The 25,951-nt window shown below is 35.2% G+C and overlaps 1 protein-coding gene across 2 annotated transcripts in view; it reads right to left on the bottom strand.

Moving 5' to 3' along the window:
* The window catches only part of LOC128209021 (kinesin-like protein KIF26B), a 150,943-nt gene that overhangs the window by 69,404 nt on the left and 55,588 nt on the right, over positions 1–25,951 (bottom strand). The window contains exons 1-2 of one of the 2 annotated variants that reach the window (XM_052912818.1): positions 21,048–21,145; positions 15,797–16,044 (exon numbers count right to left, since the gene is read on the bottom strand). In XM_052912818.1, the coding sequence (XP_052768778.1) occupies positions 15,797–16,044; positions 21,048–21,104 (305 nt within the window). In that variant the 5' untranslated portion in view covers positions 21,105–21,145. Of the gene's footprint in view, positions 1–15,796; positions 16,045–21,047; positions 21,146–25,951 lie in introns of those variants that run through there. The other variant, XM_052912819.1, reaches the window with a different exon arrangement.

Here is a 25,951-nt window from a genome sequence, read left to right as displayed (position 1 = left end):
AAGTTCCATATATTGCTTACATTCCTGTCAAAGACATCATGTCTATACCAAGTTCCATATATTGCTTACATTCCTGTCAAAGACATCATGTCTATACCAAGTTCCATATATTGCTTACATTCCTGTCAAAGACATCATATCTATACCAATTTCCATATATTGCTTACATTCCTGTCAAAGGCATCATGTCTATACCAAGTTCCATATATTGCTTACATTCCTGTCAAAGACATCATCTTTATACCAAGTTCCATATATTGCTGACATTTCTGTCAAAGACATCATATCTATACCAAGTTCCATATATTGCTTACATTCCTGTCAAAGACATCATATCTATACCAAGTTCCATATATTGCTTACATTCCTGTCAAAGACATCATATGTATACCAAGTTCCATATATTGCTTACATTCCTGTCAAAGACATCATATCTATACCAAGTTCCAAATTGCTGACATTCCGGTCAAAGACATCATATCAATACTAAGTTCCATAATTATATTGCTGACATTCCTGTCAAAGACATCATTTAAGTTCCATTTCTAGGGTTTCATATATGCCCTACAATACTGATTCTGGACCACCCTGCCAATGACAAGAATGTCCATGACCCCAATACTATACCGGCAAAATATTTAGAACCCTTTTTTTGCGAAATACTGCAAGCTAAACATATAAAATATTATGTAAAATAATGTTAGTGTCAAGTACATTGTCATAAAAAATAGGGAATAAACATTCAGTTGAGAAATCATTATTTGATTATCAAATGTAATTGATTAGGATAGGCCAGATCAAAGAGGAGTAATTGTAGATTTTTGATACAGTATTGTGCAAGTTTTTTAATTTTCTCTGACAACCCTAATCATTATAGTCAACAGTTGCTAATTGAGGAATGAAATATTTCGCAGTGCTAAATGCACGCAGAGTAAACAAAACCCTTATTTGTTATTTTGTAATTAAAGACCAAAAAAGATTTATCAAGTTCTTGTTCAAATATGTTTTGTATGATCACAGAAATCGGAAAATGAGAAATCAATTGCATAATCGCAAAATCAACTTTTCAAGACGCTTTTATTAGAAAACATCTCAAAGGGAGCCTCGCATCAAAGCTCTGACATGAAGTTATTAGTACCAGATTTTTAATGCACTTGGTAAATTTGAGATTATTTGATCAAATTTATCAAAGCATAAAATATCAAAAAGAATTTCTTCAAAGAAAAATAATCCTGAATTTAAGGTCATATGATGTGTCATATGTGTCAAGGTCAACTGCACAGTTGACCTTCAATTGAGAACATGCATATTTATATATATACATGTGTATTGACAAAAAAGTTACAAGTTTATCAAAAATTGATAAAAACATTATTTTAATTAGTACACTTAAAAAATTACAGAAAAAATGCTTGTCACACGGAGAAAATAAACCTGGAGACTGATTCCTTTACTTTCTCTTACTTTTGCAAGAGAAAAACGTATCTTTCGGTAACTGTTGACTGCCTCTCACACTTGAAAAAGCAAAACTAATTTTAATATAATTATTTGAAATCCGAATTTTAAAGGCCATTAAACAAATACAAATACGAACTTAAACATGAATGCTTATATTTATTCCAAGATAAACTTCGAAATAAAGTGAATGAAACATATCTGTAACTATTTAACACGCCATTTAATTGCTATGCCTGGAATAAATGCATGATCCGTTTGTCGATAATTACTATCAACCGGAGTATCATTTTATTGCACTGTGACAATTATTCCCTATTTACAAACTAATTAAAACAATTAGGATAATGGAGTGGCCATCCATAATCCAATAACCAGCATCTTTAGTGCTTTGAATGTAAAATATGATATCAGATATTATAAAGAAGAATTTTGGACGCAGAAAATTCACTCTTTTAGCGAACATTGAAAATACTTTAAAACCCATTTTTGAAAAGAAATACCTGAATTAACTGAAATTCTTAAAGCAAAAACTACCTAATCATGCCCTAATTTCCTGATTAAGGAGAAGTCCCTTATTAAGGGATCAAGCTAAGAACATGATTCTTGTTTTAGTCTATTTTGTGCAATATTTTTATTTAATAAGGAATATTGAGGCATTTAAAGTAATTTATCGCAATAATCTGTTATTCAGTTTTGTTATACTTTGAAGAACAAGTTAATTGCAAGCATTTTACTTAATTAAATAAGGTACTTACCCTAATGTTACTTTAGATTTTTCAAGAAGTTGGGGCAAGCGCTAGTACTTCACTCAGACAATTTAGGCGGGAAATATTGCAGAAATTGCAGTTTTAAACAGTTTTTTTTTTATCAAATGAAGAATTCAAGCACCAATCAAAGCATACGAATGTTTGGCACTTACAATGATTGAAAGATCAATAAACAGACAGAAAAATTTAATCACAGGCTGACAGTTCATGTCAATCCATTATGGTATGGCACAGACAATAATCTGTGTCAATTAGAAGCTATTTCTACTTCAACAAGCTTCCATATGATATGGATCTCTTGACCACACTCCTCCCCCACCCCAATCTTAGGGGTCAGTGCAGTTTTCCAGAGAACATTTCACTGGATTTTCAATGAAATAAAGGCCAAGTGTAATGAAGTGTTACTAGTCCTCAACCAATATTTCCAATTTGCTGTCAACTCTTACAATAATTTAAATAGTCACCCGTACACATAGTCAACATAATCACCTGTACACATAGTCATCCGTAAACCCATACATGTAGTCACCCATACATGTAGTCATCCGTACACGTAGTCACCCATACACGTAGTCATCCGTACATGTAGCCACCCGTACATGTAGTCACCCATACATGTAGCCACCCATACATGTAGTCACCCATACACGTAGTCACCCATACATGTAGCCACCCGTACAAGTAGCCACCCATACATGTAGTCATCTGTACATGTAGTCACCCTTACATGTAGCCACCCGTACATGTAGCCACCCGTACATGTAGCCACCAATACATGTAGCCACCCATACATGTAGTCACCCATACATGTAGCCACCCGTACATGTAGCCACCCATACATGTAGTCATCCGTAAATGTAGTCACCCATACATGTAGCCACCCATACATGTAGTCATCTGTACATGTAGTCATCTGTACATGTAGTCACCCTTACATGTAGCCACCCATACATGTAGCCACCCATACATGTAGCCACCCGTACATGAAGTCATCCGTACATGCAGTCATCGGTACATGTAGTCATCCGTACATGTAGTCACCCATACATGTAGCCACCCATACATGTAGCCACCCATACATGTAGTCATCCGTACATGTAGTCACCCTTACATGTAGCCACCCGTACATGTAGCCACCAGTACATGTAGCCCCCATACATGTAGCCACCAATACATGTAGCCACCCGTACATGTAGTCACCCATACATGTAGCCACCCGTACATGTAGCCACCCATACATGTAGTCATCCGTAAATGTAGTCACCCATACATGTAGCCACCCATACATGTAGTCATCCGTACATGTAGTCATCCGTACATGTAGTCACCCATACACGTAGCCACCCATACATGTAGTCATCCGTACACGTAGCCACCCATACATGTAGTCACTCATACATGTAGCCACCCATACATGTAGTCATCCGTACATGAAGTCACCCAAAAATGTAGTTACCTGAAAATGTAGTCGCCTTAAACGTTACATCACCCATATATGTAGTCACCCATACACACAGCTCCCAACAAATGTAGTTAGCCGAACATGTAGGCACCTGTACACATAGTCACACGAATATGCAGTCACCCTTTCACACAGTCACCCATACATGTAGTCACCTGAAAATGTAGTCACCTGAAAATGTAGTCACCCATTATATATACACGTAGTCACCCATACACGTAGTCACCCATACACGTAGCCACCCATACACGTAGCCACCCATACACGTAGTCACCCATACACGTAGTCACCCATACACGTAGTCACCCATACACGTAGTCACCCATACACGTAGTCACCCATACACGTAGTCACCCATACACGTAGTCACCCATACACGTAGTCACCCATACACGTAGTCACCCATAAACGTAGTCACCCATACACGTAGTCACCCATACACGTAGTCACCCATACACGTAGTCACCCATACACGTAGTCACCCATACACGTAGTCACCCATACACGTAGTCACCCATACACGTAGTCACCCATACACGTAGTCACCCATACACGTAGTCACCCATACACAGTCAAGACCTACCTAATATTTACAACTATTCAACCCCAACCCCAGGATAGAGACAATATGCACCCTTGACACAAACAAGAATTGTTTTATTATGGCCTAAACTGAAAATTACTAAAATGGAGATATTGATATTCACTATAAGAGAATGCCAGTGGTCACTTTGGGTCACTGGTTTCCCTCGGACATGGATATGCACTAAGCTGCCACAACTTAATTGTCTTAGTCATTCTCTCTCGTAGACGTTAATTGATCGCGCTAAAAATGTGCCAGCTCATAGATCACCCAAATTAGTCACTTTTCACACAATTTTTTTTCCATTTTTTTACTTTTGTTTACAATAGGCTTTACAATGAATTTCAGAAAAAAAACTTCTTTTTATTTTACTATTATATAAATTATTATCTTTCAGATAAAACAAGACACTTTTCTTTACCGCCTTTACCCATTAGCAAAGGCATGCTACAAATGATAAAAATTACAAGACAAACTAGAAATTATTCCCACCATTATAAATATCTAGGGATCAAAATGTAACAAAAGCTTTCTCAAATATTGCCTTATAAAATTTAATCAATCTGAAATTGTCCCGAGTATCTTTAACAGCTAACAGGCTTTTGGCTCGTTCAATTTTTGTCGATGCGCAACAAGTAATACAGCGAAGCGGGAAGCTGGCTTTCCGTCCATTACGACTGCGAACTGACGGGCCACTTTTTGCACAAATCATAGCTTGGCACGGTATATTTGTATTTCTTCTCTGAATCATTTCTCAGATGAATTATGGACAGCCCTTAGCTAGCTTTAATAATAGCGAGAGGTTTTACGAATGTTTATCATTTAACAAAAGGTTTTTCCGATTAGTGTTCAATTCCTGTTCAATTTGTCTGTATTATTAGCCGAGACTCGTTGGTGTAAAACTTCAATGAGCCTGTTCATCTTCTTCGTCTAAAATAATAGAGAGTTGGGTTAAACTTGGAAAAACTAATATTTATGATATCGTACCCATGCTTTTCTTGTAATAGCATTTGGGAGAAAATATGAGCAGATTTTACGACTGGATCAGATCAAGCAATATCAATTTTTATATCCATTTTTTATGACCAAAGCTGAACAGGGACCTTTAATATTAGTAGCGAAACTTTTCAATTAACCTCCCCCCCCCCCAAAAAAAAAAATGACAGACCAAAGAAATCCCTTTTAATGGTTCTTTTACCTTTAAATTAGGGATAATTTTTAAAAGGATCTTAAATGTTTAAACAAATAAAACTGTTTGAGGTTGACATCAATGATTCATACTGGAACTATTCTAACAAACATTAAATCCTCCATTTCAACTTTATAACTTTGAATGGAATATCATTAATCAAAAGAAAAGATTTGATTATACTTTGAAGATATTCAAAGACATGTTTTTACTCCAAAAGTATTCCCTGTGACTCAAGGCCAGTAATCTAATTTTTCTAAGGTTTAGATGAAGACACTTAAACACATTTCTGGATGTGTCTGTACAAAGTAAATTGAATTTGAGTGCCTACTTTATTTGTCTTTCATTGAGCCAATCAAATTAATGGAAGCACTTTCATCTTATTGTGTAGTCAACAAACCGATGTAAAAACCGTAACTCCAATCTGAGCTGTGCAACAACAAAAACCTACCTGAACCTTATTACTCATAAAACATGAAAATATATATATAAGAATTCAAAACTTGCAAAACTTATGCACCAGTTAATTGTAACCATGTCCAAGGGTATACTGGGGATAGCGGGAGAAATGGACCATGTTGGTGAATGCGGTGGTTTTGTCTTCACGCCAAATATAGCGGGGAATGGGCCTTACCCAGGGTTCCTAAGGTGCGGGGACATGAGGCGGGGATTTTACCATCAGGTCATCCTCGTAGGGCTGACATTTTACCAGGGCTTGGCTGGACCGAAAGTGCAAGTCCCTGCTATTCCCCTGACCTGGGGGTGGGGGGGGGGGGGCGGGGCGTGGTTACAATTGACTGGTGCATTAAGCTCTTATGAGCACCATCCACATTTTATATTTGAAATATGACTTTAAACAATACCACTCATTTCTTTTACAATTTATTAAATTTTCAAACTATTCAAAACATGCTAAAAATGTTAAATATACCATTTTTCAAACATTATCATTTACAAAAAGATCATAAAACGTACAATTTTGCTGAAATTATGCATTATTCTTCAATAAGAAAACATTCTTTATGATACAAACCAATTTGATGATGAAATCACACATGACAATGCAGTATTTTTCTACTTGATAGCTGTTAACCTGAATACCTATAAAAGTGAAATATACCAGTTTAGAACTTATTTCAAAGTCAGTTTTCATTCATAATAAGTACTGGAGTCATCAATAACCTCAACACATTATACGAATACTCTGCAATTATTTGACCTTCACCTATTAAAGTGACCTTGACTTTTATCTTTATTGGTGGGCAGTGCAAGGGAATATATGATTTTTTTCTTTGCTCTTTTGTGAAACAGTTACTCTGCTCTACAGAACTGACTCATTCAGCAGTCTACGAAAAATTGACATGTTACATTCTATACAGATAATATTTTAACAAAATATAAAATACATTTTTATGCAATTCTTTTGAAATTGGAACATCTTTTTTCAAAATCATTTTCATTTGTCTGTCTAGCTAACTCATAAAACATATTTGGGTCACAAATAAAATCCTACATCATGTTCTTGTTTGGTTTTTGATGGCAGACTGATTTTTGTTCTTTTAAAATAGTTTTTATTCTCAATTAAATTCGTATATTTTATCTCATTTAAAACTGATCACGTCATTGACGCAGTTAGCATGTTTTATGAATGACAAACAACTCATTCTAATATCAGCTTACTTAGAAAGAAAAACTTTCCCTGCATACCATTTATAGCAGAAAACTACTTTTAAAGTGTTTATTCCGCTTTCAAATTTAGAACTTTAATGCCTAATTTATCCATCCCACCAAATACGTTTGATGGGTAAATCCATATTTTACGACTCTTAGCTTTCAATCTAAAATGGTAGCTTATTTGACCACATAATTTAGACGTCATGCCTTTTCCTTTAAAATAATATATCAAAAACACTTAAATCAAGTTGCAGTGCAATAAAACACTTAAACATACAATTAATTGCCTTTGAAGTGGGAGACCCCTTTTAGAAAAGCACCAATATGCATTTGTAGTAAAATATAAAATTTTGGGCAAATGTCTATTGAACATGCCATGGAAATAATGACTTTGCCGCAAATGTATAGTTATTCATATTTTATGAGCAGAATATATTGCTAATGGCCCAGACACTATGTACTTTCAGACAACAAGTTATGACCGTGTTGGCCATGTTAATAGTACAAAAGGCGATAAGATCATACTTTATTCAGGACATTTCTGTCTATCAAAATTTTATACATCTGCTTGAATAAATTCATATTTTATTGTAATATACAATAACAAATAAAATTATGAAAAAAAATCTCATATTTTGAACAGCCTGTAGAAAATTGCTTCGTTTCCTCTAAAATAGCATTAAGAATTAATTTTCTACCAAGGGGAGTAACTGCTGCAGTCACAATGACAAACTGCCATTACTTATAGCTGTGTACAACAATTACTCCCCTTGGATTCACTCTGAGTGTTTTTGCCCAATAATAGACCTCATTCAATTTGATGTCTAAACCAGATAAAATAGTATTTTGATTGAATCAACAAATTTCGAGTGAAAATAACAGATAAGCCTAGATTAATAATTTACTATTTGTAAGTTAAAAGCCACATTGTTTAAATCAATGAATGATCAAAGAAAACAGTTCATTTCAATAAGTGCATTATCATGCATGGATCTTCAGACTTCAATCGGAAAATTATATGTAATAACAGTTCAAATACTTTATCTGTCGGCATTTTGAGTAGTCTTAATTTCAGTCCTGAAATTTAAGCCAAAAGTGGAAGTAGTACTTTTAACCTTAGAAAAGAGATCAAAAGAATTTGTTTCAATAAAACATTATGGCGAGTTATTTCTGGATTTATGGGTGGCATTTGCAGACAAGTATTTTATATCCTTCCTTGAAATTTGAACCATATTTTTTGTCTGTCAACAATGCAGAACTATCTGTCAGCTATGTAAAACAATTGAATCTCAAGAAATAACATTCCATAAACTTTGCCACATGCAGCTAGAATTCATAATGTCTGGATACCAGACGGACTTGAAATTTTATATTCTTCAAAAACAATAATCGGTAACCATATTTAATTGATTTTCAATGTAAATGAACGCTTATTATTTACACAACATGAATGTTTTAAATGAGAACATACATTCACTCTTTATTTAAACATGATTGAAACCATTTAAGGAGTTTGAATTTGAGAAATATTTTGAAAATGATAATTTCAAATAACTTATCTCAAACTATAACTGAACAGGACAAGAATTGTATTTGACACAATCTGACCAAACTTGTACAAAAGTCACAAGGATACCATTTACAGACTCAAACCCGCAAAACAAAAGGATGGACACACATGTTCGGCAATGAGGCTCACTGGATATCTTAATTATAGGTTACCACTCAAAACCCTCGATCCCTATCATTTACCCTATCAGATCCCGCCCTTAATTCGATCCCTAGAACACTGTGGCCCCTTCTTTTGACAGTCACTGACTCCCTAATGAGTGGACAATTCAGACTAAGGGACTTTAATAATCCCTTTTGTTTCAAGATAGCATCAACAGTTTTTCTTTAGGTCTGGTCTATACAGATGTTGTATTGAATGTCAATTTCTTTCACTAAGATACAAGACTCTATCTCCTTGTAACTATCTTGTCTCATTGTTTACGGATACTGTTACCTTGTTTGATATTGAAACCAACACTACTTCAACTATTAGACTAATTGTGAGCCATAATGACCAACTGTTGCATGCAGATACTCTGACCAAATGTTACCGTTTGCATGGTCAATATGATTCATTGATATAGGAAAGTCACCAGAATGTCAATCTGACCGGGTCACTGGAATTGATATTGTTAGACTATGACAAAGTTATATTAAAGTTCAGTGAACAAGCTGCTTATATTTTCACTGTGTCATTCCATAATTTTTATTCACAGCCATCAATTTTCTAAAATTCTGAATGTCATGACCTTTCCTCCCCACAGCCCCAATCACCTCCAGTTATATCAAACCTCCCAGCTCTGTGACAGACCCAGCAGACCTCACCCCCTAACCCCCACCCCCTTCCTTGACCCACCTGGACCCTATTATAAGTCTAACCCCACTGCACACAAATCATGGTTACCTACCCTGATGATCGGTCCTAGAATTTTCACACTGCATTGTTCGAAGCATTTTCTTAGAATCATGACCATGTAATCTGATCAAGTTCTCAATGTATCTGGTATCTTTTCTAAATAAAATCGTGCAATTTGACATAATAAATCATTTTTATCTGACATTTCTTCAATGCACATTACTCGTTTTGCTAATTCAGCAGCAATTAGTATAAAATTGCCTGCTCCTGCAGAATATTGTGTTTTATTTCGTGTATTAGCCTTAATTTTCTTGGCAGAGTTTAGAACTGTTTTCTGCATTTCCAGAATTACATTTTTTCATGGAAACCTGCCTAAATCAGCATCATTAAAGAGTCGTACATTACAAGTTGCATAGTTGAACGTATCACTATTTGTGTTTTAAAGAAACTCACCAAGGGGAAATATAAGCAAGAAACTCACTTACCAAAGATGTGTTTTACTTTATTCCAAACTGGCGTAATTAATATCCTTGTCAAGAAAGAGATAAAATCCTCAATTCTGCATCACTCTTCAATATGTTTAGTGTTTATAAAGATGTGATTGAAAATATCAAGATAAACATAACATTGAACACACTTTAAACCTCATCATAACATCCATTCATAAAGTTGCACTTTGATGTCGAAATATTGCAAAAACTGCATTAAATATTAATAATAACACAACTATTGAAATAATTTCCCATTTTCCACCCTTTTTTTGGTTGTTATTTCAGTAAAAGCATATCCATACGCCTGTCAACCAGCTTACAATGCCTACTATCAAGATTTACCTCTGCGATACCTCGACACTAAATGCCATTTGTCAACACTGGAGGCTTAAGATTACATTTCAAAACGCTACTTTAACCTCCATAATCCTATCAGCGAAGCACAACAAATATCAAAATCTGTAATCGAGTGAAATTAAGCATTATAATACATTGTTGTATTAATATTTAGTCAAGAGCTCTGTGCAAAATGAAAGGCCCATAGCTTTTAATTCACCAAATGAACATTACAGGGTTCAAGACCTGTGAGAATTAAGTCATAATAGAAAATTAACTGCCAGAATCTCATATTTTCTTAATTTCGTTCATTATTTTAGCCACATGGTTAACATGGAAGGAATGAAGTACGGATGTGAGCTCTGTTGTCCAACAGGGTGAAATTGGGAGGTTTGTTATAAACAACAATGCTGAAACAAAACATGTATAACGTACCCGACAACTTTTAATCTTGAACATCTTTTAAATACAATGACCTTAAAAAAAGAAGATTTTAAAATTCAAAGTTTAATGGAAGGAACAAAAGGTGTGTTGAGTTTTCTAAATGTGTTGAGCAAAAAATTTAATAACATTTAGTCAGGCGTGTAGCTGACTGTACGCTAATATGCAGTTACATAATTAATTTTGACAGGTTGAAGATTTGGTCATACCAAAACCCCCGAATTTGAAATAAAAACCAAAGGGGGGTAGGGATGAAGGGGTTAATATGCTGTCTGTCAATAAACAGCGTAATCCCAAATTGGCCCTAGCAACATGCCTGCATGTCCTTAGTTGTTGCATTTATACGAAGGATTGACCCTATTTTCTTTGACAAATGCATTACTCGCAGCCTTCTACAACGCATCATTGACAGCAGGTCCAGGGTTTGATCCCCTTTGATGGCTGTGAAATTTCGAAAAGAATTCAAACAGCACGTGTGGCTACCTTTCATAGTCACCTTGAACATGGCACAGCTGGGTATGGAAAACAGTACCAGTAATGTCAGCTAGGTTATCACATCCGCACTGTCACAAGATACAAGAATGCAAGATACAAGCATCTTTATATGATAACAATGCTTTTTCTGACTTAACTCTTCATTGTTTTATCTGCTTATGTTTCCAGCATTGCGTTACATTGAATAAAAGTTATAAGTTGAAGTTAGAGTGTCTCTTTACCATTAGACAACAGCTACCTCCAGCCGGCCAATCATAGGCCTGCAAAAGTGTTTGATAAATCTCACACACAACTGTTTTTCCGTCGGTTATTTCAACTGGTAAATCTCGTGCAAATCGTGCACCTACTTATGTTACAAGGACGTTCTTAATACTACAGAAATGTTTGTTTCCTGTGCTTTCCTGACATTTTTCTCATACAAATGTATGGTATCGGACTGAGAAACAAGCAATACACTTTCTGTTGTCTAAGTCGGATAGATCACGAGTAGCCGTTTGATATGGAATTATAAACTCGCTACGCTCGCTGATAAATTCCATATCAACTGGCTACTTGTAATCTATCCTATACACATCAATACAGTTGTAACCCTATGATTATAATCACATATTACAATCATGAGCCACACCATGAGGGCATGCCATAATTATTGTAGATGCATGCCTGCTTGAAAAACTGACAATGAAAATATTTTACATTAACTGTGTATATTGGTTGAAAATGTTAACTGTGAACATTGGTTGACAATGTTAACTGTGAATATTGGTTGAAAATGTTAACTGTGAACATTGGTTGACAATGTTAACTGTGTATATTGGTTGACAATGTTAATTGTGAACATTGGTTGACAATGTTAACTGTGAATATTGGTTGACAATGTTAACTGTGTATATTGGTTGACAATGTTAACTGTGTATATTGGTTGACAATGTTAACTGTGCATATTGGTTGACAATGTTAACTGTGTATATTGGTTGACAATGTTAACTGTGAATTGTGAATATTGGTTTAAAATGTTAACTGTGAACATTGGTTGACAATGTTAACTGTGTATATTGGTTGAAAATGTTAACTGTGAATATAAGTTGACAATGTTAACTGTGAATATTGGTTGAAAATAGTAACTGTGAACATTGAGTGACAATGTTAACTGTGTATATTGGTTAAAAATGTTAACTGTGAATATTAGTTGACAACGTTAACTGTGAATATTGGTTGACAATGTTAACTGTGAATATTGATTGACAATGTTAACTGTGTATATTGGTTGGATTTGTTAACTGTGAATATTAGTTGAAAATGTTAACTGTGTATATTGGTTGACAATGTTAACTGTGTATATTTGTTGACAATGTTAACTGTGTATATTGGTTGACAATGTTAACTGTGAATATTAGTTGACAATGTAAACTGTGAATATTGGTTGACAATGTTAACTGTGAATATTGGTTGACAATGTTAACTGTGTATATTGGTTGGCAATGTTAACTGTGAATATTGGTTGACAATGTTAACTGTGTATATTGGTTGGCAATGTTAACTGTGTATATTGGTTGAAAATATTCAAAACTGTGTTTTTTTGGTTGAAAATGTTTACTGTAAAAATTGGTTGACAATGTTCACTTTGAAGATTGGTTTTAATGTACACTAAGGTAAAGCCATCTGCAGGCCTTTTAAGAGGATTTTTTTGTAAAAATGTGTGGCGTCAATTAGCAGGAGTGTCATAATGACACGTCTTTAAAGACAGAACATTACAGAATAATCTGCAGACTGTTGCTTGTCAGTTAATACCAACCACTTGATATTAATTCTTTACAGACATAGTCTCATTAAGAACATAAAGTGCAAGCTTAACTGTTTTTCATATAATGATATTATAATTGCAAGATTTTCATGCTAAATAGTCTCCATGGCAATAATTGCAGAATATTATTACTAATGCAATTGTATGTGTTACTGTTACATCATTAATGCTATTTCATTCATGATTCTGGGATACAGTCTGGAGTATGAAACAAATGGGGATAAAAAGAAAGTTATAATTATTACAGACAACAATGAGCACAGAAATTATTTTCGGGACAATCAAGCAGACAACAGACAACAGCTGGTTACAGTGAATCACAAGCAATCATTGTACTCTTAATTATCTTCAATATACCTTGTTTTCATAGTTTTCTTCCTGCTTTATTCAAGAAACTTTATTGAAGAAAAAGATGACATGCTCCAGACTCCAGAGAATTGACATTACCTGAAAACGCCTGTTTGATACTATAGCAAAATTGTCAGCGTTTTTAACCTACCCAAGAGGTTGTCAGATAAGTGCAGCTTCTCACTCAGGCATCCTGGGTTTGATTCCCAGAAGAGGCATATGTGCCATTGGTTCAGTAAGTCAACAAGCCAGACAAGTGGGTATGATTATGGTTCTCTGGTTTCACCCTCAACACAAGACTACACTTTCGGGCAACATGACATATGCCAATGAGAGTTACATAGCATAATGCACCAGTCAATTGTTCAGCGGGGGCATTTGGCAGGGATTTTACAATCAGTTTGTCTCTGCAGGGCAGGGAGTTTACCCGTGTTTGGGTAGACCAAAAGTCAAAAGTCCCCACTATTCCCCGGACCTTGGGTGTCCGTGGTTACATTTGAGTGGTGCATAATAACACAAGAATACTTTAAAGCAATATTGTGCCAACCCCAAATCCCTCCCAACCCTCTTCCTCAGAGAAACAACTTGAAATAGCAATTAACCAAAATATGCCAGCTTGATACAACTGGATTGGACAGTTCCAAATTGATAGACACAGACATCAGTATAATTAATAATTACCTGCCTAAATCCTTTGACAAAAAATAAAATTGTAAGGACATAAAAAAAAGATGTTCAGTTGTTTTGTTTTTTCACAAGTACCACATCTAAGGACACAATGTCATAAAACCATACTGATTTTATTGGGCAAAGAATGATAATGAGCAAAACTTCTTCAAAAGCCTGCATAAAAACTGTACCTGAGGAAGCTGTTAACCAACCAAATCTGTTTGAGTAAAAAAACAGCTGACAAGAGCCAACAACTGCTCCTGTTTTCTGGTTCAAATGGCTGATGATTAATATCAGCATCTTTTTTTGAGTGGATATTACAGAATTTCAGGAGTTCAGAACTATTTCATCATTTTTGAAGGTAAATTCAGCTCAACAGGAACTCAACTTATTACTTTATCAGTTTTGTATTACATGTTTTATCAAATTTGAAATCAGGCTCACCCAAAGGCTTCTTAGGTACAAGCTTTTTGGTGATACTGATCGGGGCACCTCTTGGTCTTGGAAGGGCTTGCTTGTTAAGATTCTATTAACCATGGATACAAAGGTAATGCAAGGAAGGAGATAAGAATAATGACATCATTTTGATCATCTCTTTCTGATTTAAATCAACCCACAAAGATTTAAAGTTATGATTTAAGAACAAAGTGCCATCTTTAACATTATGATGGCGCCAAACTTGTTTTACATAATCATTGATGAATGATGGATCAAATTGATGTAGCTTTCTCAATTATTTCCCTTATACATTTATGAATTTACACCAATTTTAACTCTCTAATATTTTCCTTAAAAAATGTAAAAGAAAGTTGGAAGTAAATCACCTCAGTGAACACGCAAACAAGCAGATTGTAATCATGCAGTGAACAAAATTTTCAGGCATTCCGAAAATTTTGCTTTTCTGGAAAATCATTGCAAAATTACTACCACCAAGAATTGCAAAGAAGAATTATATAATTAAACAAAAAAAAGATAACAAAATGTTTGTAAATTCATGAATTGTTTTAGCAAGATCTATACGAATTTCTACACCAGACCCTGCCAGTGCCGGCATTGGCTTCTACCTTTAACACACCTGTCTGCTGTCAGATCCAAAAATCCCTGATTAAATTTGATGTATCAAGTTCTTGGCATTTATTTTCGTAACAATTTATTACAAGCCTCTTTCTGACCTGGTAATAAAACAGTTCATGCCAGATAAGCGAAATAATTTGTTTTTTTCTGATGCAGACTGTTTTGAAATTTGCAGTTAATGCTGCAGAACGTTTTTCCTCCAAAAATGTGATCTCTTTAATGAATTCCGTAACAACTTTTGTTATTTCAAATTAACGTGCAATGATAGATGTGCTTGTTTCAAAATACCTGGTAAATTCGATAATTCATGAGATTTTTTACCATACTGGCAGGTCTTTCAGAATGATGAGAGTTGTTATTAATTTTAGTACCAGGTTAATAAATCTGTTATATCCCGAGATAAAAACTCCATAGCAAAATTTTCCAAATTGGATTGCAGCCCCTTGAAATTGTCAACCTTGATGTAATTAGACATTCACTAAACCGAAATAAACAAAACAATAAGATATGATAATTAATAATTACCCAAATATAAACTTACAGAACAGAATATAAAGTGAGCTTCTGATATCATCACAAACATTGACCTTGACCTTACCTGACATTCACTGAGCCCAGTTTCCGTGGTGACGGGGGAAGATTGACCGATCCAATGAGGGAGGGTATGTTTGTGTTACTGTTTGGTTCAGCTTGGGCCTGTTGTATGCTGTGAACCATGCTAATGGCCTCTTGTTGAAGTTGACTCACATGGGTGTCACAGACGTCACAATTTCCCGCCTGTGAGAATCGGTAGCCATTCTCTGGGACTTGAAGCTTGTCTTTTAGGCTGTTGATAGCTTCCTGGGACTGAAAATAAACAGGTATAAACAGGTATAATAAAAGTTTAAGTCTTTTATAATATATTGTCATTAAATTAATTAAATTTTCTACAGCAACTAATGTGGGTGCGATCAACAGCTTTTCACACATGATAAAGGGACATAACTAAACAAAAAACGGAGTCATGAGTTGCATGATGTTGCAAATTACATGATCACATTACAAAGCTTAAACAATATTTTTGTCATGATATTTTTATATTTTAAGTATTTGGGCATTCTCAATATATAGATGAGCTCCTCAAAATGTTTTCCTTAAAAGAAGCGATAGTTATTATCAATATTACTTTAACTAATGGATGAAAGTGATTCCTTATATACTTAAAATCTTGCCAAGCCCTATACAGCCGCCTCAGGCACCATATTGGGCTAGAAGCATTTTCTAAGAGACTATTACAGCACGGACATAAATCTTTCAGAGTCATAAAAACCTATAACGGCAATGATAAGAGCAAACTGTCTCTTAAAACGGACAGAATATCCACTAATGAAGATCTACTTGGTAACTTAAAATCTTCACATGTGTTAAACAATCTTGCTGTAAGCACCTCCTTTTCAAACTAATATTTTCATTCCAGGTGGTGAGTGTAGGGGGGGGGATGCATGGGATTTACACCCTCAGTGCCCCAAAGGTGTTCCCAGTTTGAAACACATTACATTTTGTGACATTGATGCAGTGCAATATTAATGTATTGTTACGATGTTCTCATTATAATAACCAACAATGAGAATAAATAATGGATTTGAATTTTATGCTGAACATTATCAGTACCTACACGACAAAAGGTGTCAAGAATCGTTTCTGGAATAGTATTTAAAGCAATTGTATCATATGTTGAATAATAAATAAGTCTATAGAGAGTGAAATGTGCAATGACTTGCACAATTTTATTTAACGTATTACTTGACAACACAATGCATGATAAATGATAAATGTTTCCTAAAATTGATTTACAATCTGCACAATATTTCACACTGACAGTTTTTCACTCAGCAAACTGTATTTATTATTTAACAGAATTTAAAAAATGTTGCAGAATTCTTTCACAAAAATGAAAATTAATCCCAAGAGATTGGAGCAGAATTAATATGTGCATATAATTTATCTTCCATTTCTAATGCCTTCTATGGTTTTATTGGCAAAATATTTTTTGCTCATTGTTAAAACTAAACTTATGAAAAAACGATGTACATGTCACCAATCAGAAGTGTCCATTAATTTTGACCTATTTACCCCAAAACTACAACAGGTCATCTACTGACCATTTCTAAGGTGCATACAAGTTTGAAGACTCTACAACAGGTCATCTACTGACCATTTCTAAGGTGCATACAAGTTTGAAGACTCTACAACAGGTCATCTACTGACCATTTCTAAGGTGCATACAAGTTTGAAGACTCTACAACAGGTCATCTACTGACCATTTCTAAGGTGCATACAAGTTTGAAGACTCTACAACAGGTCATCTACTGACCATTTCTAAGGTGCATACAAGTTTGAAGACTCTACAACAAGTTGTTCAAAAGTTTCTGATTGCAAAAGAAAATGTGATGAAGACGAAGATGCCAGACAAAGTTATCCCCTCACAAAGGCATTACAAACGTGACAGTCCAGAACATGACATGACATCATCTAGGGACAGTCCAGAACATGACAACAACAAGTGACAGTCCAGAACATGACATGACATCATCTAGGGACAGTCCAGAACATGACAACAACAAGTGACAGTCCAGAACATGACATGACATCATCTAGGGACAGTCCAGAACATGACAACAACAAGTGACAGTCCAGAACATGACATCATCTAGGGACAGTCCAGAACATGACATGACATCATCTAGGGACAGTCCAGAACATGACAACAACAAGTGACAGTCCAGAACATGACAACAACAAGTGACAGTCCAGAACATGACATGACATCATCTAGGGACAGTCCAGAACATGACAACAACAAGTGACAGTCAAGAACATCATCATGACATTACAAATAAAGACAGTCCAGAATATGACATGACAAAAATAAGTGACAGACCAGAACATGACATGACAACAACAAGTGAAAGTCCAGAACATGACATGACAACAACAATAAGTGACAGACCAGAACATGACACAACAAGTGACAGACCAGAATGTGACATGACAACAACAAGTGACAGCCCAGAACATGACACAACAACAACAACAACAAGTGACAGACCAGAACATGACACAACAACATCAACAAGTGACATACCAGAACATGACACAACAACAACAACAACAAGTGACAGACCAGAACATGACACAACAACAACAACAACAAGTGACAGACCAGAACATGACACAACAACAACAACAACAAGTGACAGACCATAACATGACACAACAACAACAACAACAACAAGTGACAGACCAGAACATGACATGACAACAACAAGTGACAGACCAGAACATGACATGACAACAACAAGTGACAGACCAGAACGTGACATGACAACAACAAGTGACAGCCCAGAACATGACACAACAACAACAATAAGTGACAGACCAGAACATGACACAACAACAACAACAACAACAACAACAAGCGACAGTCCAGAACATGACACAACAACAACAACAACAACAACAACAAGTGACAGACCAGAACATGACACAGCAACAACAACAAGTGACATCCCAGAACATGAAAACAACAACAACAACAAGTGACAGACCAGAACATTACACAACAACAACAACAAGTGACATCCCAGAACATGACACAACAACAACAACAAGTGACAGACCAGAACATGACAACAACAAGTGACAGACCAGAACATGACACAACAACAACAACAAGTGACATCCCAGAACATGACACAACAACAACAACAAGTGACAGACCAGAACATGACACAACAACAACAACAACAACAAGTGACAGACCAGAACATGACATGACAACAACGAGTGACAGACCAGAACGTTACATGACAACAACAAGTGACAGCCCAGAACATGACACAACAACAACAGCAACAAGTGACAGACCGGAACATGACACAACAACAACAACAAGTGACAGACCAGAACATGACACAACAACAACAACAACAACAACAACAACAAGTGAGAGACCAGAACATGACACAACAACAAGTGACAGACCAGAACATGAAAACAACAACTGACAGTCCAGAACATGACATTACAAATAAAGACAGCCCAGAAGGTGACATGATGACAAGAAGTAAAGACAGTCAAGTACAAGACATGATGACAAGAAGTAAAGACAGTATAGACTTATGACATGAAGGCAGTAATCTTTGAAACACTTTAAAAACTTGTGTGTAGATCCTAAGTCACAATGTCAAAATTTCATGATCACATAGAGGGCTGGACTTCAAGAGGTTCTGAGCGACATTGAATAAAGAAGCTGACAGAACATGTAGGCTTTCAGCGCTCCACATTTATATTGTCGACCAAAACTGGGTCAGTTGTCGGGGAAATTTCCCAGCATCGATGTCAACTCCAAAGAAATTCCTAGAGAAATATCAGCTAAATTGCGTCAATTGAACAGTAAATATTGAATGAGACAAGAAACTCTGCCTGTGTTGACACAACTAGCCAAATCTGCTTTAGGTTGTGAATCGTGGTTTTAAGACTGCATTTTATCTTTTCATGCTCCATTCTTCCTCTAGAGAATGACAATGCTGGAATGTCCATGACTTTTAATACGCTGATAATAATGCTTATTACAATCATATCGAGATTTAAATTCTCACATAGGATGAAACATCTTTGTACCAATGCGAAGATATTGTATTTGTCCAGAGATTTACAGATTTTCAGGAGTTTAAAGTGCTATCATTTACTGAACACATTGATAAGAGGCGCTAATACAAACTTTCAATTTAAAAGTATATTAAGCAACTATGTGTATACTGAAAAGATATACATCAAATTTCTACAATGTTAAAAAAAAGCAGATGTTCATCTTCAAATGTATCTTTTGGATTGAGAGCCTCAAGTCTAGTGGTATGTATGTCCATGTACCTCCTACCCAAGAGGTCATCACAGCCCATCCAGAGGCACAATCTCATGGACTCTCATCTTGTTTCTGTCCAAGAAATGGACTTGAGCATGCTTTAATTTAGCCTTCATATCACAAGCCAGCTAATTGTTTTAAGTAAAAACTAATTACTAAATGTATCTAATCTTTAATCCAACCAGTACAAGTCATTATAAGCATTTGAAAGTCAAAAACATAATGACTGAAATTCGATACAACATCAAACCAAGGGGTGAATATAAAGAGAAACCTTTGCATACTTTTGATGCCAAATCATTAAAAACTGATACAGTTGTAAAACTGGTTTGCAAAGCTCATTTCTGTCACATTAATTCGTTTACATTTTGTCCACGATCTTATCACTATTCTGTCATTTAGATATTTGATGATAGAAGAGATATTATAGTAATGAACGACCTGTTAGAATACGTTCTCGTGTTTCTATTTACTTATCGTAATACGTCTCTCACAGAATTAGAGTCCCATTGGAATATGTAAATCTGAATACAATACGTACAGTTTCCGTTTTTGACACATTGACTGAAAACGTAAGGAAAGAGATTTGACTATTCTAAAAATCTTGGTCAAACTTGAAGTATCCGATGTTCAAATAATATTTTTGTTTTAGCATGCAATAAGCCACAGTAAAATACACAAAATTGTTAACCAGTTAATCATACCAAAAGGAAATTGGCTGTTGCTTTTATCGTAAGCTTTGTAAACGATTGAATCAGATTCTTTCCCGCGATTCTATTGGCTGAGACATGAGAGCAAATACTAACCCATTTTTTTCGGTAAGTGTTCTCATTTCCTTTCTTTTACAAAGCTAACTATAAGGTGATGTTTAAAGCCATAATTCATGCCTTCACATAGACAAAATACTTCCATTTTTTATTCCAATATAATTTTCATGTACACTTACCTCGGTTTGTGAATCAGAATTAGTTCTTATTCCCACCGTACTTGAAGTCAAAGTCATTACATAACCTGTGATTTCACCAGTCTTCCCAATAATGTTAATCACTCGTGACAGCTTAATTACTAGCAATTACGGCCCATGCTAATCTAACAACTTGATTAGATGTCCAACACCAATGCTGTGAAGGAAATATTAAAATAATCCAGTATTAATCTTAAAGAATGTGCACCAGATTAAATCCATTATATATTATCCAATTATTACGCAATCCATAAACAACTTCCTAGCAAATTCCTTCAAGTGTTCCTTATAAAAGTAATCCCGAAATAGAAATCAACCATATCTTTTAATGCTATTTTAAATTCAAAATAAATCCTTATCACAATATAACACCAAAAGTGCTTATTCTAAAATCACAAGAAAAACAACAAAATGATATCATTAAGTCATTCACAATAAGATTAGTTGACACCTAAACAGAAGAAATTTCCAATCTGTTCCCAAAAGGATAACACTTGATGTCTTCTGTTATTCCAGAAGCAAGCTGCCGATTTTAAATATTTGCACTAAAGCTTTGAGACCACTTTCACAAATACGCCTAATCCGCTTATTGTTCTGTCTCTGGTCATAATGTCCAGCCAGTGGTATTGTTTGACAATTTTTCTCACGACTATGCATGCAGTGGAGACATATCCAGAATAAGACTTGTGACTTATCACTGTATTACATACCCACTTTGTTTGCGAACCATACCTGGTTAGAATACTATTCCGATATTTATCATCAAAGTCCCTGCCGGAATGTTGAAAGTGAAGATTAGTACCTTTAGGTTACTGTGTAAATAACGGCATCTCTTGTACTGCTTAGACAACAACCAGAGGAACATCTCACCCTGTTTGCTTTTCCAAACTTTATCTTGTTTTATCTATCTTCAGATCTTCACAATTAAACAATCTCTAGCCAGTGATCTATTTAACCAAGGAACATCCCTCCATGTCTGCATTCTGAACATGCATTTAGATTTAAAATGCCAGAAAAATTTCACTTACAATAAAAAAACAGTCTTAAATCCAGCTACAGAGAATTTGCAAAAGTGTCAAATAAATAATACCTTAATTTTTATTGAATTTTTCGAGCGTGACCTTCCAAGCTGAGGGTTAATTTGATCTATCACAATAATTACAAGTCAATTTATAAATTTCAAGGAATTAAGGCCAGATTATGATATAGGTAACTTATCAGCAATTAATCAGCTCGTCAAATGCTGTAACACTTGTGTATCAATCTCTGAACGTAATGAAAAGAAAATTAATGCTGAGTCAGTGACAATAATCAGCATTAACACCCAGATTCGATACAAGTCTTTTCGATTTCTGATAAGCCTTTGACACAATGATCCAAAATTTATCAAACCATGATAAATGGTCATTTCCATTACTATGGGATAAAATTAAATGACCATCGGTCAGTTTTAAAGCTTTAAAAGCTCACAGCTGCAAAGCCGCGTAATTCCATAATTTAATAGGTAACTTACAGAGAAGAATAAAAGAACAGTCCAGGGGACTTGTCTCTTACATACCATAAAGGGTTTTGATGCATAAATTACATTCTAGGGCAGTAAAATGATGTTGATGTTTCATTGTTTAATCTATCATTATACTGCCTCCATGACTTGGTGGTTAAACCGTCTGCCTACAGAGCAGGAGGTTGAAGGTTAGAGCCTTACTAGGGGCTTGTTCTGATATGGCCTGTTCAGCTGACCGTCTGCAGTTAGTTAAATAATCGGTGCTGATTGCCTTCAAGGATAGGAAAGTGTAGTATTAAAAGGTGTCTCACAAGTCCGGGGGACTGAACATGGTCCTTACCTCAGAAGGTGATACTTTAATAATCAAAGAATTTACTTACTTTACTTTAATACTAATAATAATGCTTTGAAGATTTTCTTGTTAACTTTTTCTAGATGGAATAGAGCAAAATTTGAAGAATATAGCTGTTTTTGCATTTGCCAGACCTCGATCATTATAAAGTTTGTTGATCAACTATACTATTCATTTTTGGCTGTTTACTTTGCCAAACAAAATAAAATGTCATTAGACTTATACAGCTGATATGGCTTCCGCCCATTCTGATCTCAATTACTACATTAATTTATTACGCTGATTTAGCTTAGGTGCAAGAACATTTTGGTCCTTCATCTTACTCAGAGACTTTCTTCTATCGTTTCTGTGCAAAATAGACATCTAGTCCTCTCTATTACAAGAAGCAAATTTAAAGGACTAAAATAGCAGTAATATGAGCGAGCAATATTTCCACCCAATTGTTTGTCTTGAGTAGAATCCAACAAAATATTTTGCCCATATTGTTTAGCCTATGTCTTGAATTGTTTATCTTTAATAACACCCCTGTCAAATCGCTGAATGATGGGCAGCTTCTTTTTCCCCTCAACATTACTGAGCTAGATTTACTGAACAGATTTTACTTATCCTATTGTAAAATTGAAAGAACATGCAATGGTTCATATTCTCATAATTCCTGAGTCTCAATCCTCCTCTGCAATGTATTTTCTGGCAGTCATTAAAAACTCTTTTGAGTTTGAGTCCTAAAAAGCTAATATCCCTATGTTAAATCACTACGTTAAATCCCCCCCCCTCCACAATGTTTTTTTATTAACATCATTTTACTCATATCAATGTCAATTATACATTTTAGTATTCACAATTTAATACTCGATTTAAGCTAAGTATGTAATTAGAGTCAAAAGAGCGTCCACGATCTTAATATTTGCAAATTCTGTCGAAAATAAATCACAACGAGCCATTCATATCACTGATACAGTAGCAAATAGGTTTTGAAGGGTTAACAACCTTAGATATATAACCAGCTAACAATCTATTGTTAACAATCTACATCCCTCTACTATAATAACAGGCTATGAAAAATGACAAATTCTTGTGTCTATTAAAAAAATCGCATTAAAATTCACGTGTCAGTCGCATTCTTTTCAATGACAAAATTTTAAACCTGAGATAACATAATGAGACGAAGATGTGAATAGCTAACAAAATATGCATTGTCCGTACTGTATACATTTCACTTAGTGTAATAATTCGGTATTTAGCCCGACAGATCGATCAACAGGTTTCAAACTGTGAACCCACAGTGTCAAAAAATGAGTGATAGAATACCTATTCGGCGTATTAAGTTTAATAAACAAAGTCTATAATGTACAAACAATGTTGGCACCTTCAATCCTGCGATGGTGGTATCAAAATTATTCCATGAATATGAAATTTAAAAAGATGATACAATTACACATTAGTCTGATATCTTGCAATGATCTATGAAAGAACGTTAGCTTTAAAAGCCATCAAGCATTGAAACTAACGGCCCTAAATATCGGCATAACAGTTTTTGAAACTCCAAAAGCCTGAGACGAGTCATTAATAAGGATTAAAGTTGAAACATTTCTCCACTTAAACTGTGGCATCGTGAAGATATATCCATTTGATATTCGACCTTTTTCAAGGACTAAAGGAAACACTTTTTGACCAAAACCCTCTCCATCCTCATACGATTTCATTCATAAACAGGAAATTGTAGAAAAATTCTCACCAACTTCAATTCGATGGTCTTTCGATAGATTCTACTCTTGCGCCCTGACAATCAAAAACTTTAAATGCATCACAAATTGTACAGCTTCTTTCACAAGATTTTTTTTTTACCTTAGACAGTTAATTTCCCCCTTACTAAAAAGCTGATTTGTTTGGTCGATTTACAACTAAGTTTAAATATCTAAGTTTACAGAGAAAGCTTTATAAAATCAAATCTGAATATGAATACAGGTACATCTCCGCGATGTATTTTATTAACTTATATCTATATTTTATATCTATCAGGAGAGGTTAAGATTAAAACAAGGGTCATAACTCCTGCAGGAATAGCATTGTATAGCTGTTAATTCAACTTTGTCTAGATATTATGCCAATAAACATTGTGGCCAAGTTTGGTTAAGATTCAATGAGAAATGCACAACGGTTATATATAGCAGACATATAAGTGTGACGCTACAGATGACCCATCACAGTGAATGACACAATGACACCAGACAACATGATGATGATGTGGATGACTAAAATGATGCCAGACAACATGATGATGATGATGATGATGTGGATGACGACAATGATGCCAGACAACATGATGATGATGTGGATGAAGGCAATGATGCCAGACAACATGATGATGATGTGGATGACGGCAATGATGCCAGACAACATGATGATGATGTGGATGACGACAATGATGCCAGACAACATGATTATGATGTGGATGACGACAATGATGCAAGACAACATGATGATGATGTGGATGACGACAATGATGCAAGACAACATGATGATGATGTGGATGACGACAATGATGCAAGACAACATGATGATGATGTGGATGACGACAATGATGCCAGACAACATGATGATGATGTGGATGTGGATGACTACAATGATGCAAGACAACATGATGATGATGTGGATGACGACAATGACGTATGACAAAATGATGATGATGTGGATGACAACAATGATGCAAGACAACATAATGATGATGTGGATGACGACAATGATGCAAGACAACATGATGATGATGATGTGGATGACGACAATGATGCAATACAACATGATGATGATGATGATGTGGATGACGACAATGATGCCAGACAACATGATGATGATGTGGATGACAACAATGATGCAAGACAACATAATGATGATGTGGATGACGACAATGATGCCAGACAACATGATGATGATGTGGATGATGACAATGATGCAAGACAACATGATGATGATGTGGATGACGACAATGATGCAAGACAACATGATGATGATGTGGATGACGACAATGATGCA

Source organism: Mya arenaria, chromosome 11 (genome assembly GCF_026914265.1).
Source record: "Mya arenaria isolate MELC-2E11 chromosome 11, ASM2691426v1".
NCBI lineage: Eukaryota > Metazoa > Mollusca > Bivalvia > Myida > Myidae > Mya > Mya arenaria.
Note: the sequence above shows the minus strand (reverse complement) of the source record. Positions and strands in the feature narration are given on the sequence as shown.